This window comes from Loxodonta africana, chromosome 14, assembly GCF_030014295.1.
Source record: "Loxodonta africana isolate mLoxAfr1 chromosome 14, mLoxAfr1.hap2, whole genome shotgun sequence".
NCBI classification, from domain to species: domain Eukaryota; kingdom Metazoa; phylum Chordata; class Mammalia; order Proboscidea; family Elephantidae; genus Loxodonta; species Loxodonta africana.
The window spans coordinates 91,004,461-91,020,713 of record NC_087355.1 but is presented as its reverse complement, the minus strand read 5'-3'; the positions used below and the strand labels follow the sequence as shown (position 1 = coordinate 91,020,713).

General features: G+C 54.5%; 1 protein-coding gene across 1 annotated transcript in view; it reads left to right on the top strand.

Annotated features, from left to right (window-relative positions):
* The window catches only part of ZC3H3 (zinc finger CCCH-type containing 3), a 104,253-nt gene extending 98,438 nt beyond the window's left edge, over positions 1-5,815 (top strand). Inside the window, exons 10-12 of the mRNA XM_064268151.1 lie at positions 1,776-1,954; positions 2,357-2,757; positions 4,360-5,815. Of these exons, the coding sequence (XP_064124221.1) occupies positions 1,776-1,954; positions 2,357-2,757; positions 4,360-4,391 (612 nt within the window). The 3' untranslated portion in view covers positions 4,392-5,815. The remainder of the gene's footprint in view (positions 1-1,775; positions 1,955-2,356; positions 2,758-4,359) is intronic.
* The last annotated feature ends 10,438 nt before the right edge of the window (positions 5,816-16,253 follow it).

Here is a 16,253-nt window from a genome sequence, read left to right as displayed (position 1 = left end):
CGTATATTAATGTGGAATTTGAGTTCTTTTTTGCACTGAGCCTTTGAACCCGTGTGTGCTATGCCATCTCCACCAGATCTGTGTGTTTTGGGTGTTCAGTGACCCGTGTGGCTCATGGCACCTCTGGGACGGCGCAGGTCCAGACTGCCCTCATGGCCCCATCTGGGGTGGTGCAGGTCCGCACTGCCCTCATGGCCCCATCTGGGACGGCGCAGGTCCAGACTGCCCTCATGGCCCTATCTGGGAAGGCGCAGGTCCAGACTGCCCTCATGGCCCTATCTGGGAAGGCGCAGGTCCAGACTGCCCTGTCGTCTCTCAGATGGGCACTCTGCACCCACTCCTGCCCCCGTCCTGGTGTCCAGGCTGCAGGGGGTACTGATGGACTCAAGTGGAGGCCCTGCTGAGCAGCTGGGTGCGTTTATGAGCCACGCATGCCACGCAGACACCCACACACAGGCTGCGCTCCCACTTATGCCCTGAGGGGGCTCCCACATCCTCCACACTGCGGATGTCCTTCCTGACCTCCCTACTGGCCCAGCGTCACTCATCCCCATGGCTGTACCCACAGCCGGCCCTACCATATGCCACGAGTCTCCACACGTCTAGTCTCTGGGTGATGGGTTCCCCGAGGACAGGCTGGATGGGGCTTCAGGGCCCTGCATCCGTGGGCCAGGCCAGCTCCATCTGGAATAGATGATGAGTGAGTGGGTGAGCACTACCTGGGCAAAGAGGCTTAAGCTGGCGCACATTCCCAGCGGCTCCTCCTGCGGCCCCTGGGGCTGCAGGGCTGGGATCAGAGCCACTGAAGGCAGCCCTGGGAGGGAGGCCCAGGCTGGAGGGCGTGTGTGAGGTGCCTGCAGCATTTCCTGGGAGTTATGTGCTCCGAAGAACCCTGGTGGCGCAGTGGTTGAGCACTTGGCTGCAACTGAAAGGTCAGTGGTTGGAATCCATCAGCCCCCACGTGGGAGAAAAGACCTGGCGATCTGCTTCCGCAAAGATTACGGCCTTGGAAACCCTATGGGGCGGTTCTGCTCTGTCCTGTAGGGTTGCTATGAGTTGGAATCGACTCAGCGCTAATGTTTTTTTTTTTTTTTTTTTTGGTATGTGCTCGTGGCCTTGGCTCTGGCCTTGGACGGGCTGGTGGGATCCGTCGTGGCACACTCAGTGTTGTCTGTCTTCGCAAGTCCCCAGCTGCCTCTTGTGGGTGTTTGTGAGAGCGGCCTAGGTGCTTCGGCAGGCTTGGGTACAGGCTTGCCCCCCATCATGCTGGTGCAGGGGAAGTGGGCAGAGTGGACGCCCCTCCCTGACGGGGTAGTGCTCCTGGGAGGCACGAGGGCAGTGTGTTCTCCGAAGCTGCACCATTTCTTGGAGCACCTGCCACAGGCAGCCTGTTGGGTATAATTAGCTGCCTGACAGGTGCTGCGGATCGGGTGACCAGGCGGCCTCCCCAGGGCCCAGGGCTGTGCTGGCCTTGGCCGACCCGCCTGCACCCAGCCTGAGTGGAACCCCGCCCCGGGGAGACCTTCAGCCACACCCACCTTCCTCCGGGCCCTGTGCCTGCCGGGAGAGGCGGCCAGGGGTGGAAGCAGCTGGAGGGATGAGTGGCTCTGGGGCTCCCCAGCCAGCCTATCCGCTCGGTCCATGCCCAGCCAAGGGCATAGCAAGGGTACCGCCTGGAGGGTGAAAGGATGGTGGGGCTGCAGTGGCCTGGGGTGTGGAGGCCTCCTGCCTAGGGGCACTGGCCTGAGCTGGGGTGCCCATGCTTCTCCCCACAGTGCAAGAAGAAGCACACGCTGCTGTGCCCTGATTTCTCCCGCCGTGGTGTCTGCCCCCGTGGCGCCCAATGCCAGCTGCTCCACCGCAGCCAGAAGCGCCCTGGCAGGAAGGCCCTCCCAGCCCCCACAACCAGTGACATGCACCCCCGGAGCAGGGTCTGCACTGGCCACGGGCCCAGGTGACGGGCAGCAAGTGTGGGTGATGTGAGCCCCGGGCCAAGGCGTCTGTCCCTGCACACAGCCCCCAACCTCCCAGCTCTGGTTCTTGAACCGGAAAGACATCTCCGTCCAAGGCTGAGGGCTGTGACCTTGGGACCCCTCCCTGCCCCTTGTGGCGAAGAGAGCCAAGGACAGCCCTGGCCCAGCCTGGAGCGAGGTGGAGAGTGTGCTGGGCCAGTGGGAGGGGTGACCCCAGGTGGCCTGGAGTGGGATTTGTGGGTAGTGAGGCCAGTAGTCAGTGCCAAGTGGGACCCTCAGGCCAGGCTGGCACATGACCTGACTTTCCTGGGCTGTGGGCTCTGCCCGTGACGGTGGGGTGGGCTGGGCTCCCTCTCACACACACCCTTGTCCTTCACATACAGGAAGTCCTCGGCCACCCAGCGCCCTACCAGGCTGACACCCAGCTCCCCCAACTCCGCAGCAGCTGCCCCAGCCCCGGCCCTCTCCCACTCCATCCCTGCAGGCTTAGCCTCTGCCTCCACCTCCCACATGTCATCCACGGCCTCCTCCTCCTCCTCCTCCTCCTCCTCCTCCTCCCCATCCCCCTCCTCCTCCCCCTCCCCCTCCCCCTCCTCGTCCTCGCCCTCCCTGTCCCCAGCCTCCCGGGGCCCTCAGGCAGCCTCTGTCCAGGAGACAGCGTCGGCTGTGACGGGTTCCAGCACCCTCTCCAAGCTGCCCTCCTTTATCTCTCTGCGGTCCTCGCCCAGCCCAGCCCACCAACCCAGCGCCCGTGCCCACAGGAGCCCCCCAACCAAGGACTCAGGTAGGTGACCAGGCCCCCAGAGCCACAGTCCGAGCCCCTGGGTGGGGCCGGCAGGTGTGCACCTGCCCCAGGTTGGCAAGCAGCCCTCACCCACCGGCTGCCCACCGCCCACACGGGCCATCCCAGCCAAGGGCTGATTTAATTAGAAAGCACCCATTTTTGTTAATTTGTTGGAGAAGATCGCTGTGTGCTCCTGGAGAGAACAGATGTTGCCCTCCCCCGGTGAACATTTGGGGCTTGGTAAATGGCTCCACTCAGCCTTGTTTAGGAGAGAAAGGAGGATTTTATGGCTGCAAACGACCCTTTCTGTAAACATTTTACAGCTCTCCGCGCTTTTGAGTGACGATAAACCCCAAGCAGCTCTGCGGGCTGCAAATTTGCGACCATACGGCTATCATTTTATTGTCATATTTCACGGTCGTAACGTTAATGGAAGATGCTTGCTACAGCCTTCTTTAACAGCTCCGCTGAGCTCGCTCAACGCCTGCCGCGGAGGGTGCAGGAGGGGTGGGCCGTGAGCTCACACCTTCCCCCTACCCACCCAGCCAGGACCAGCACCCTCTGGCTGGGTGGTCCAGGTGCAGTGGGTGGGGGTGCTGATGGGAACCTGGTCAGGAGCTCAGCAGCTGGCTGGCCCCAGGGAGGCAGGTGTGGTGTCATGCCTGGGGTGGCGGGTGGGAGAGGCCCTGCACCTCCCTGGCCCTGCTGCCCCTCAGTCCTCCTTCTCGACCTGAGGCCTCAGCCTGGCCCGGCTGGAGCTGGGAGCTGCGGAGGAGGCAGAGGTGGGCCTGGGACAGTCCCGGGCAGGAAGCCAGCTGCAACTGCCAAAACGGCCACCCCAGGGCTGGGCCTGGCTCTGGCTCCAGGGGCCCAGGAGGGAGACGGGGTTGCAGGTGGCATGTGGACTGCCACGCCTGTGGGCCACTGTCATGGAGGGATCTGTAGGGTGGCCTTGAGCATGCACAGGGCGGGGCATGTGCTGTCCTCTGACCCCTCCTGGGTGAAGCCTCCCCCCACCCACCCACAGCCCTGCCTCCCACCTCTAGGCCGCCAGTGTCACCTGCACGGGAGCCTCCATCCTGCCCCCACCCAGCTGAGACAGTCTGATGCATGCGTGTGTGCACGTGTGTGCCCGTGTCTGTGTGCATGCATGCATGCGTGTGTCTGACGGCCTGGCTGCAGGTGAGCGAGGAGGGCCTGTGCTCCAGGCGTTTATAGCTTAGCGGAAGACTTTGGTGGCCCCGCTGTGAGTGCTGGCGCCCACTGTGACCCCTGCCCTCCTTGGGAGGGGCCGCCCAGGCAGGAGCTGAGACCCAGAGGGCTGGGCTCCTGCTTCGTGTCTGCAAGCGCAGCTCTGTGCCCTGCTCCCCACACTGGGCTACCCAGGACTGGATGGCTGTGAGCGGGCTCCACCTGGACCTCGGGGCAGGTGTTGACAGCCGACCCCTCTAATCCTGCTCTGATTCAGGGATACCTTTTTGGCCCACCATGCAGGCAGGCTTGGTCTGATAGGGCCCCAGACCCAGGAGCCTCTGGGGGCGTTCCCCCTGGCTGGGCCCCAGACCCTGGGCCCTGCGTCTGACTGCTGCTTCTCGGCCACAGGGAAGTCTCTGCACATCAAACCCCGCCTCTGAGGCCCTGGGCCAGCCCACTACCTCAGCCGTCCTGGAAGGAAGGAAACCAACTCCATGCACACTGCCAGGGGTGCCCACTGAGCCCTGGGCAGCAGCACGACTTGGGCCCCCAGCCTCCCGGGACCAGCATGTGCCAGCCGCGCCCAGCCGGTCCCCAAGACTCCTCCCTGCCCCTGGGTCTGCGGCAGGTCGCCCAGGCCCCCCGCCCGGCCTGTGGGGCACTAGGTAGAGTTCACCCCGGCCTGTCCCATAGTACCCTGCCTGGAGGACTCCTTGCCAGGCCACCGGGCGGCGTTTTATTTTCAGCAATAAAGGTCATGTCCCACATCTGTGTGCCCTCCTGCCTGCCACCCGCCGCACCTCTTGGTGCCACCCCAGAAGGTCTTTGAGGCTGAGGTCGAGGGGCTCGAGGGGAAGCGCGGGCAGGCACCAGCCTGGGAGCAACAGGGCCTTCAGGGGGCCTGCTTCATGCCTCCCACCTTCCCTCTTGGCCCTGGGCCCACATGGGCGGCTGACGTGGGGCAGCTGGCCCAGCTCCTCCCCTGCCTCTGAGCAGGAATGTTGGGGTCACTTGGGCCCCACTTCCCTGCCCGTTGGGGTGGTTGAGAGGCCGACCCCGCCTGCTGTTTGGTGGGAGGCTAGGCCTCTGGGACAAGCCGGATAGGACAAACTCTGGGTACCACAAAGCCAGCAGCCTGTGGAAGCAGCTGGTCCAGGCCCCTACCTCCTGCCCTGTATGGCTCTAGGTCGTGCCTGGAGGCCAGGTATGGGGACGCTATGGGGACAGGGCCCCAGTTCATGGGTTTTTGGGAAGGGCAGAACCCAGCCCCGGACTCCTGGACTCCAGAGGCAGCATGGAAGAGGCTGAGGGTGAGGTGTTGAAGACCCCTGTGTCCCACCTCCCCCACGCCCCTGTGAAAATGAGGAATGGCCCTTAAGGACTCCCAGGCCCTGCCAGCAGCCCCGTCCTGGGCTGGCCCTGCACCGCCGCCCGTCACTGGCCTGGCAGCGAAGGGCAGCTCTGCCCAGTGGGAACAGGCTAATCACATAAGGATGTGGCAGGTGGTCTGCCCAGGCCTTGGCCATCTGCTGCGCCTGAGACTGACTGCCTCAGGCCTAGCCCCTCGCTCAGCCTGCCCAGGGCCCTTTGGTGCTGAGGTGGGAGGCACCACAAACAAGCTTTGTGGGGACGGGGCTGCAGGCTAGTCCTCCCTCCCTCCATGGACTCATGGCTTCTCAAGGCTATCTAGTGGTTCCACTGTGCCACATGCCCTCCCGTTGGCCCCTCCTGCTGCGTCCCTGGAGGGGGTCAGGACAGGGAAGGCCACCATGGAGTTGACGTTTACACTGAGGCCTGAAGCTGCGTGAGCAGCAGCGAGTGTGGGCTGGTGGGACCCCCAGACCAAGACCCTGAGGCCAGAGGCTAATGGGAGGGTGGGGGGATCGGGACCTGAGCCAGGCCACCCTGCAGGCCTGGCAGGCCTTGGGGGCAGGGTCCTGACCGGGGGAAATGTCGGTGCTGTCGAGGTCCCAGTGTGGAGAGTCTGAGCTGAGCTGCCAGGAGACAGGTCATGGGGCCACTGGATGCCAGAGCAGGTATGGTGGCCATGGAGGGGCAGGAGGGCACAGATCTGGGAGAGTAAATGGCCCTGGGGGTGGGCAGGGTAAGGGCACAGTCGTGACTCTGAGCGTGGGTCTAAGTAACCCATGTTTGGTGAGGCGGAGCAGGTGGGCAGCCCATGCAGTGCCTGAACTCATGGAAGGGGACGTCCAGGAAGGAGATGGAGGAGCCACAGAGGGTGGCACCAGAGCCCGGAACCCTCTGCCCCTTCCTGTCTGGCTCAAGCACCTCCTTCTTGCGGCGTCTACCCGGCCACCCCCTCCCTGCCCCACTGTGTCTCTGCCACGCCTGTACTGGCTTGCAGACCTGCCATTTCTGCTCACTGTCTGTGCCCACCACGAGCACACACTGCAGGAGGAGCTGGGGGCTGGGACATCTCGAGGCTGAGTGCTGTCCCTGGGCTGGTGTCCAGCATACAGCAAGTGCTCCACAAATTCTCAGGGGACCGAGAGATACTTGAAAAGATGCTCCCTGCCATTAGCCATGAGGGAGACGCAAATCAAAACCACAATGAAACCGTCTTCTCTACAGAAATAAAAAACCAGCCCTCAACTTCGTGTGGAATGGTAAGAGGCCTCAAACAGCTAAAGCAATGTTGACAGAGAAGGTAGGGGGACCCAATAACACTTCCCTGACTTTAAAGCACAATGTCCTGGTGGCACAGTGGTTAAGAATGCAGCTGCTAACCAAAAGGTCAACAGTTCAAATCCACCAGTCGCTCCTTAGAAACCCTACGAGGCAGTTCTACTCTGTCCTAGAGAGTTGCTATGAGCTGAATCGACTTGATGGCAATTTTTTTTTACACAACTACAGAAGGAGCCCTGGTGGCGCAGTGGTTAAGCGCTCGGCTGCTAATCCAGAGGTCTGCGGTTCGAACCCATCAGCCACTCCATAGCAGAAAGATGTGGCAGTCTGCATCCATAAAGATTTAAAGCCTTGGAAGTCCTATGGGGCTGTTCTACTCTGCCCTTTTAGGGTCACTGTGAGTCAAAATAGACTCGATGGCAATGGGTTTAGCTTTTTTTATACAGCTACAGTAATCAAAACAGCCTGGTACTGGTATAACAATAGACACATAGACCAATGGAATAGAATTGAGAGCCCAGAAATAAACCCACACATCTATGGCCAACTGATTTTTGATGAGGGCGCTAAGTCCATTCAGTGGGAAAGGAAGAGTCTCCTCCGTAAATGGTGCTGGGAAAACTGGATTTCCACAGGCAAAAAATGAAACAAGATCCATGCCTCACACCATACATACAAGGAAATTCAAAATGGATTAAAGACCTAAATGTGCAAACTAAAACCATGAAATTCTTAGAAAAACAAGCGAGGGCAACGCTGTCAGGCCTAGTTTTAACATGACCAAAAGGTCAGCAGTTTCAATCTACCAGGTGCTCCTTGGAAACTCTGTGGGGCGGTTGTACTCTGTCCTATAGCATCGCTTATGAGTCAGAATCGACTTGACGGCGCTGGGTTTGGTTTGGTTTTGGTTTATCTAATATAAAAGCACAAACAGCAAAAGACAAATAAATGGAACCTCATAAAAATTAAAACTTTTGTTCATCAAAAGACTTTACCAAAAAAATGAAAAGATAAGCCACCAACTGGGAGAATATTTTCAGAAACCATAAATCTGACAAGAACCTAATAACCAAAATATATATAAAACTTTGAGAACAAAAGAACAACCCAATCATAAAATGGACAAATGACTTGAATAGACATTTCCCCAAAGAGGACATTCAAATGGCTACCCACCAAACACATGAAAAGGTGCTCGGCGTCATTAGCCATCAGAGAGAGAAAAATCAAAAGCACAATGAGATACAATTTCACTCCCAGTCGAATGGCTAAGATTAAAAAAAAAAAACAGAAAATAACAAATGTTGGAGAGGACGTAGGGAAATTGGAACCCTTACCCATTGCTGGTGAGAATGCAAAATGGTACAGCCGTTGTGGAAAACAGTGTGGCGCGTCCTCAGAAAACTAAAATTAGAACTACTATATGATTCAGCAATTCCAGCCCGAGGCATATAGCCAAAAGAAAGCAGAGACTCAAACAGAGACTTGTACGCCACTGTTGACTGCAGCACTATTCATAATACCCAAGAGGTGGGAACAACATAAATGCCCATCAGCAGATAATGGATCCACAAAACGTACGTTCATACAACAGCATACTACTCAGCCAGTGGGAGAAGCCAAGTCTTGATACATGCTACAAATATGGATGGAGCTAGGAGACACTATGCTGAGGGAGACAAGTCAGTCACAAAAGGACAAGTGCATGACCTCACTTATATAAAGAGTCAAGAAAGGCAAATGTATGGAGACTAAAGTTTATTAACAGTTATGGAAGGGGGAAGGAGGGAGGCTTATGTGATGGCAATATTGAGTTGATTAAGGATAAGGTCACACAGCCAAGTATTTTAATTCCTGTCAGTAAGTTGTACACCTGTAAAAAGTTGAATTGGTAAAAGTTGTGTGATAGATATATTTACAAGAAAGCCAAAAAAATAAAGCTGCTGAGGCTGCTGTGTACAACCAAAAACCTCATGGGATTTAGTTTCTTGGTTTGGAGGTTTAGGGTCACGGTTTTATGGAACATCCTAATTAATTGGTCTAATAACGTGTTTAGTGCCTCTGTTCTTAAATGCTTGCAAGCGACCATCCAAGGCACAACAATGGGTCTCTAACTGCCTCCATGGACAACCGCCTTCTTTGTCATGAGACCAGAAGAACTGGCAGGGGTAGAGACGGAGCGTCAGACTCCAGTTGTTGACAGGGGCAGTAGAGTCGGTTCCGACTCAGTACAACAGCACAGCACGGCCCAGTCCTGCACCATTGTCACAATCGTTGTTGGGTTAGCCCATTGTTGTAGCCACTGTGTCCATCCATTTTGTCGAGGGTCTTCCTCTTTTTCTCTGATCCATGGCTGTGTACCCCTCCTCCAGCCCTTCTGCCCCCTCCACCCCCCCATTCCCTTCATCCCCTCCATCCCAGCCTCATTCCAGCCATCGCCAGCCATGTACCCTCCGTCCCTTCTGTACCTGGACATTCCTGGGCCTCCAACCTTGCTCTGAATCACTTTGGCTGTGTCTTATCAAGGTTCTGGGCTCTGGAGTGAGCACATGGCCCTCAGGGATACTCTGGCCAACTGCACGTGGGCTTCCTGTGGTGGGTGGCACAGGCAGCGGCTGCCCCAAACTCCAGGTCCCTCCTCACAGGCTCCCAGCCCGGGAGGCACTCCCATCCTGCCGGTAGCCCATCCAAACTTAGGAGTCCTGGCTCCCCACTTCTCACCCTGCACCCAACCCCATGGGACGGGGGCTCTCCTCCAGCCCCCTTCAAGTCCACCTCCCCCTAGAGGGATCTACGGCCAGGGTGGCAGTGCATAGGGGATTCCGGGACACTGCTCTGAACTGACACTAGTTCTAGGAGAGCCCACATGTCGCTGTGGGGCAGCAGGCAGCAATGGGCGGATGGAGGTCAGGTCACCCATCTCACAGGGGCCCAATGGGCCCCTGAGCCCACCCTGGGATTATTTCCCAGGTACAGATTGCAAAACTGGGGCAGACACACTCAGAACCTGGCTGAATCTTCCCCTAAACTCCCCCTTCCGCCCCCTCCCGCGTCCACTGGGCCCACCCCAACTGCAGCTGGCAGCCCCTCAAGACCCATGTAGGACCAAGGCCCCCTGGACTGGAGCCCCCCAGTGGCTCTCACCTCACTGAAGCAAACCCAGAGCCCCACAATGGCCCCAGGCTGGCCCCTTCCCCAACGACCACCCCGGCACCTCACCCGACCAGGCCGGCTCTCCTCTTTGACAACCGCACATCCCCCCAACCACCCCAGCACCCTAGTCAACACCCCGCTCCAACCACTCAGGAACCCTGGCAGTCTGGCCTGGGCGGCCCCTCGAAGGCAGTCATAGGCTCCCCACTCCTGGGCCTGAGTCTGTCCCCAGACATGAAGGCCACAGGGCTCGAGATAGGTTCCCTTCACCTGCTCACACCCCACTCCTCAGCAAGGCCCACCTTGGCCACTCTCTTTAACCCTGCCAGCCCCTACCACACAGCGCTGCCCCCACCCTGCCTGACCACTCACTGTCTAGCACCGTGTACTGGACAGAAAAGCCTCCTGGTGTTCATGGCCACGTGGTCCCTTCCTGTCTTAGTCAACTAGTGCTGCTATAACAGAAATTCCACAGTGGGTGAATTTAACAAACAGAAATTTATTCTCTCACAGTTAGGAAGCCACAAGTCCGAATTCCGGACTTCCCCAGCTCTAGGGGAAGGTTTTTTCTCTCTGTCAGCTCTGGAGGGAGATCCTGTGTCAGCTTCTCGACCGTTCTTGGCGATGCCTGGACATCTCCACGTGGCGTCTCTCTTCCCCGTTCATGTTTGCTTCTGTGTCCATTCTGCTCTTTCTGTATCTGAGAAATGACGGGCTTAAGACACACCCTACATTGATAACAAAGAAACCCTGTTCCTAAATGGGCCATCTGCAAGTATAAAACACCCGGTGCTGTCGATTCCAACTCAAAGCAACCCTATAGGACAGAGTAGAACTGCCCCATAGGGTTTCCAAGGAGTGGCTGGTAGATTTGAACTGCCCACCTTTTGGTTAGCAGCTGAGCTCTTAGCCACTGCACCACCAGGGCTCCTCCACAAATATAGGGGTTAGGATTTACAACACATATTTTGGGGGGACACAATTCAATCCATAACACCTCCGCTTGAGTGGGGAACAGCACCTGTGATCATGCTGACGGGCTGTTGCTCTGTGGCCACGTTAGGTTATATTAGACTCCGTCTTGCTGGTAGACTCACCTGAAAGCCTCTTCTTGTTGGCCTGATGGGGTGCGTGGCCAGGTGGAGGCCAAGAACTGTGGGCACCTCTGGGACCCAAGGGCGGCCTCCAGACAACGGCCCCCAAGAAGCTGGGGCCCTCGGTCACACCAAAGTGAATGGAAGGAACTGAATTCTGCCAGCAGCCTGAGTGAGCGTGGAAGCAGGTACTTCCCCAGTCAAGCTCCAGATGAGACTGCCACTGTGGAGACCCTGAGCAGGGGCCTGGCGAAGCCTGACCGTGGAAACTGCCACCTTAAATGTGCCCTGAGTTAACTTGCTAAATTTGTGGCAGCTTGTCACACAGCAGTAGAAACCCGATATACCATATTTACTGCTTTGATGGTTTGTTTTCTGTTCTCTGACCCTAAAAAAAGACCCTGGCTCTGGCCAATCACCTTTTCCAAAGATGGCTGCAACAATGTTCCCCAGCCCACATGCTCCCCCTACAGCATGACCTTCCTCATGAACGTGGTGACCTTCAGGAGTGCCTTGGGTAGTAGTGTATGGTGGGAGTGACTTCGAGGCTAGGTCATAAAAGCACCACGCCTGTCTGCCTTGCTCTCTTGGGATGCTCACGCTCAGAACCCAGCTGCCATGTTGTGAGGAAGCCCACGCCAGCCCTTGTGAGAGACCATATGGAGACACCACAAGCAGCTGTCAGCCGACAGCCAGCCGATACCACCTGGCAGATGACTCCATCGTCCACTTCCCTGCCTTCGAGTCTTCCCAGACATCAGGATCGGAGATGAGCCATCCACACTGAGCCCAGTCCCAATTCCTGACCCATAGAATCCGTGAGCACAATGAAATGCTGTTTTGTGCTGCAAACTTCACAGTGCTGGGCCGTGTCCCTCATGGGGCCTGCAGTGCCCACCAAGGTTGGTGGGTGCACGCCATAATGACGAAGCCTCATGGGTGGCTCCTGTGGAGCTCTGTGAGGACTGGAGGCTAGGTGGAATTTATTTAGGGTGTGTGAGGGGGAGAAGCCACCCTCGGGGGTGTGGTGGTTTGGGATGGAGTGAAAAGGAGACTTTTCTAGGGAGGACTGTGATGGCACGTTCCTCTCTGTTTGGATTAGGGGGTACGGCTGCCAGGCCTTGGGCTCGTTGGACTCCTGTTTACTTTTCTGTAGCAATTCTACCGCTACTCCTGGCCTTGCCAACCCCCGCCCCCCGCCACCGCAGGCCCTGAGTGCCCCCTCCTGGTGTCCACGTGGGATGCTCACATCCCCTGGTGCCAGGCGGAGACAGGGCCCTATGTACCTGGAGCCCAGGACACAAGGGAGCCCAGGACGCTGTCGCCTGAGCCAGAGTAGGCTAGAATGCCCCTTGGGTTGGGAGGACCCATCATGCCTGCCCTGCTGGATAGGTGCACTTCTGGCTCCACAGACCACTTGTACAGGGACCCAGGGACCCCTGCCCACCTGGTCTGGCTGGGAGTAACAAGCAAGAAGTGGCTCAGTTACATACGCATTGAATTGTGTCCCCAAAAAATATGTGTTGTAAATCCTAATCTCTATGCTTATGCCCACAGAGTCACCATGAGTCAGAATCCACTGGAGAGCAATGGGTTTCGGTTTTATGCCTGTGGTTAGAATCCCACTTGGGAATAGGTTGTCTTTGTTATGTTAATGAGGAAGAATTAGGGTAGGGTGTGTCTTGAGTCCATCTCTTTTGGATATAAAGGAGATTAAACAAGGAAGGAAGGAAGCAGAGATGGGGAAGACAGATGCCAACCCACATGGAGATCCCGGAGGAACCAGGAAACAGAAGCTGGAGAGACAAGGACCTTCCCCCTCAGCCAACAGAGAGAGAAAGCCTTCCCGCAGAGCTGGTGCCCTGAATTGGGACTTCTAGCCTCCTAAACTGTGAGAAAATAAATTTCTGTTTGTTAAAGCCACCCACTTGTGGTATTTCTGTTATGTTGTTGCTTTTGTTGTTAGGCGCCGTCGAGTTGGTTCTGACTCATAGCGACCCTATGCACAACAGAACGAGACACTGCCCGGTCCTGTGCCATCCTTACAATCGTTGTTATGCTTGAGCCCATTGTTGCAGCCACTGTGTCAGTCCACCTCGTTGAGGGTCTTCCTTTTTTCCGCTGACCCTGTACTCTGCCAAGCATGATGTCCTTCTCCAGGGACTGATCCCTCCGGACAACATGTCCAAAGTATGTAAGACGCAGTCTCGCCATCCTTGCCTCTAAGGAGCATTCTGGCCGCACTTCTTCCAAGACAGATTTGTTCGTTCTTTCGGCAGTCCACGGTGTTTTCAATATTCTTTGCCAACACCACAATTCAAAGGCGTCAACTCTTCTTCGGTCTTCCTGATTCATTGTCCAGCTTTCACATGCATATGATGGGATTGAAAATACCATGGCTTGGGTCAGGCGCACCTTAGTCTTCAGGGTGACATCTTTGCTCTTCAACACTTTGAAGAGGTCCTTTGCAGCACATGTGCCCAACGCAATGCGTCTTTTGATTTCTTGACTGCTGCTTCCATGGCTGTTGATTGTGGATCCAAGTAAAATGAAATCCTTGACAACTTCAATCTTTTCTCCGTTTATCATGATGTTGCTCACTGGTCCACTTGTGAGGATTTTTGTTTTCATTATGTTGAGGTACAATCCATACTGAAGGCTGTGGTCTTTGATCTTCATTAGTAAGTGCTTCAAGTCCTCTTCACTTTCAGCAAGCAAGGTTGTGTCATCTGCATAACGCAGGTTCTTAATGAGTCTTCCTCCAATCCCGATGCCCGGTTCTTCTTCATAGTCCAGCTTCTCGGATTACTTGCTCAGCATACAGATTGAATAGGTATGGTGAAAGAATACAACCCTGATGGCACACCTTTCCTGACTTTAAACCAATCAGTATCCCCTTGTTCCGTCTGAACAACTGCCTCTTGATCTACGTGAAGGTTCCTCATGAGCACAATTAAGTGTTCTGGAATTCCCATTCTTCGAAGTGTTATCCATAGTTTGTTATAATCCACACAGTCGAATGCCTTTGCATAGTCAATAAAACACAGGTAAACATCCTTCTGGTATTCTCTGCTTTCAGCCAGGATCCATCTGACATCAGCAATGATATCCCTGGTTCCACGTCCTCTTCTGAAACTGGCCTGAATTTCTGGCAGTTCCCTGATGATACACTGCTGCAGCTGTTTTTGAATGATCTTCAGGAGAATTTTGCTTATGTGTGATATTAATGATATTGTTCTATAATTTCCACACTTGGTTGGATCACCTTTCTTGGAAATAGGCATAAATATGGATCTCTTCCAGTCAGTTGGCCAAGAAGCTGCCTTCCATATTTCTTGGCATAGACGAGTGAGCACCTCCAATGCTGCATCTGTTTGTTGAAACATCTCAATTGATTTTCCATCAATTCCTGGAGCCTTGTTTTTCGCCGATGCCTTCAGAGCAGCTTGGACTTCTTCCTTCAGTACCATTGGTTCCTGATCATATGCCACCTCTTGAAATGGTTGAATATCGACTAATTCTTTTTGGTATAATGACTCTGTGTATTTCTTCCATCTTCTTTTGATGTCTCCTGCGTCGTTTAATATTTTCCCCATGGAATCCTTCCCTATTGCAACTCAAGGCTTGAATTTATTCTTCAGTTCTTTCAGCTTGAGAAATGCCGAGCGTGTTCTTCCCTTTTGGTTTTCCATCTCCAGCTCTTTGCACATGTCATTGTAATACTTTACTTTGTCTTCTCAAGAGGCCCTTTGAAATCTCTGTTCAGTTCCTTTACCTCATCAATTTCTCCTTTTGCTTTAGGTGCTCGACGCTCAAGAGCAAGTTTCAGAGTCTCCTCTGACATCCATCTTGGTCTTTTCTTTCTTTCCTGTCTTTTCAGTGACCTCTTGCTTTCTTCATGGATGATGTCCTTGATGTCATTCCACAACTCGTCTGGTCTTCGGTTACTAGTGTTCAATGCATCAAGTCTATTCTTCAGATGGTCTCTAAATTCAGGTGGGGTATACTCAAGGTCATATTTTGGCTTTCATGGACTTGCTCTGATTTTCTTCAGTTTCAGCTTGAACTTGCATATGAGCAATTGATGGTCTGTTCCACAGTCGGCCCCTGGCCTTGTTCTGACTGATGATATTGAGCTTTTCCATCGTCTCTTTCCACAGATGTAGTCAATTTGATTTCTGATGTTCCATCTGGCGAGGTCCATGTGTATAGTTGCGTTTATGTTGGTGAAAAAAGGTATCTGCAGTGAAGAAGTTGTTGGTCTTGCAAAATTCTATCATTCGATCTCTGGCATTACTTCTATCACCAAGGCCGTATTTCCCAACTACTGGTCCTTCTTTGTTTCCAACTTTTGCATTCCAATCACCAGTAATTATCAATGCATCTTGATTGCATGTTCGATCAATTTCAGACTGCAGCAGCTGATAAAAACTTCTATTTCTTCATCTTTGGCCCCAGTGGTTGGTGCATAAATTTGAATAATAGTATTAACTGGTCTTCCTTGTAAGCGTATGGATATTATCCTATCACTGACAGCGTTGTACTTCAGAATAGATCTTGAAACGTTCTTTTTGATGATGAATGCAACACCATTCCTCTTCGAGTTGTCATTCCCAGCATAGTAGACTATAAAACCCAGTGACCCAGTGCCCTTGAGTCGATTCTGACGTAGACTATATGATTGTCCAATTCAAAATGGCCAATACCAGTCCCTTTCAGCTCACTAATGCCCAGGATATCGATGTTTATGCTTTCCATTTCATTTTTGATGATTTCCAATTTTCCTAGATTCATACTTCATACATTCCAGGTTCTGATTATTAATGGATGTTTGCAGCTGTTTCTTCTCATTTTGAGTCGTGCCACATCAGCAAATGAAGGTCCCGAAAGCTTTACTCCACCCATGTCATTAAGGTCGACTCTACTTTGAGGAGGCAGCTCTTCCCGGGCCATCTTTTGAGTGCCTTCCAACCTGGGGGGCTCATCTTCCAGCACTATATCAGACAGTATTCCGCTGCTATTCATAAGGTTTTCACTGGCTAATGCTTTTCAGAAGTAGACTGCCGGGTCCTTCTTCCTAGTCTGTCTTAGTCTGGAAGCTCAGCTGAAACCTGTCCTCCATGGGTGACCCTGCTGGTTTCTGAATACCTGTGGCATAGCTTCCAGCATCACAGCAACACACAAGCCCCCACAGTACAACAAACTGACTGTTACAGCAGTGTCAAATGACTAAGACAGGCCCGGGGGCTCAGATACATCCCTAGCACTGATAGAGAGGACAGGGATGGGGCCCAATAGGCCTACAAGGGCGACAGGCTGCAGCCAAGTGCCCAGAGGACCCTGGGCCAGCCCATAAGGGTCCCTGAAGCTTTGGGGGCATACCAGGGCTGAGGGACAAGCCTGCTAGCC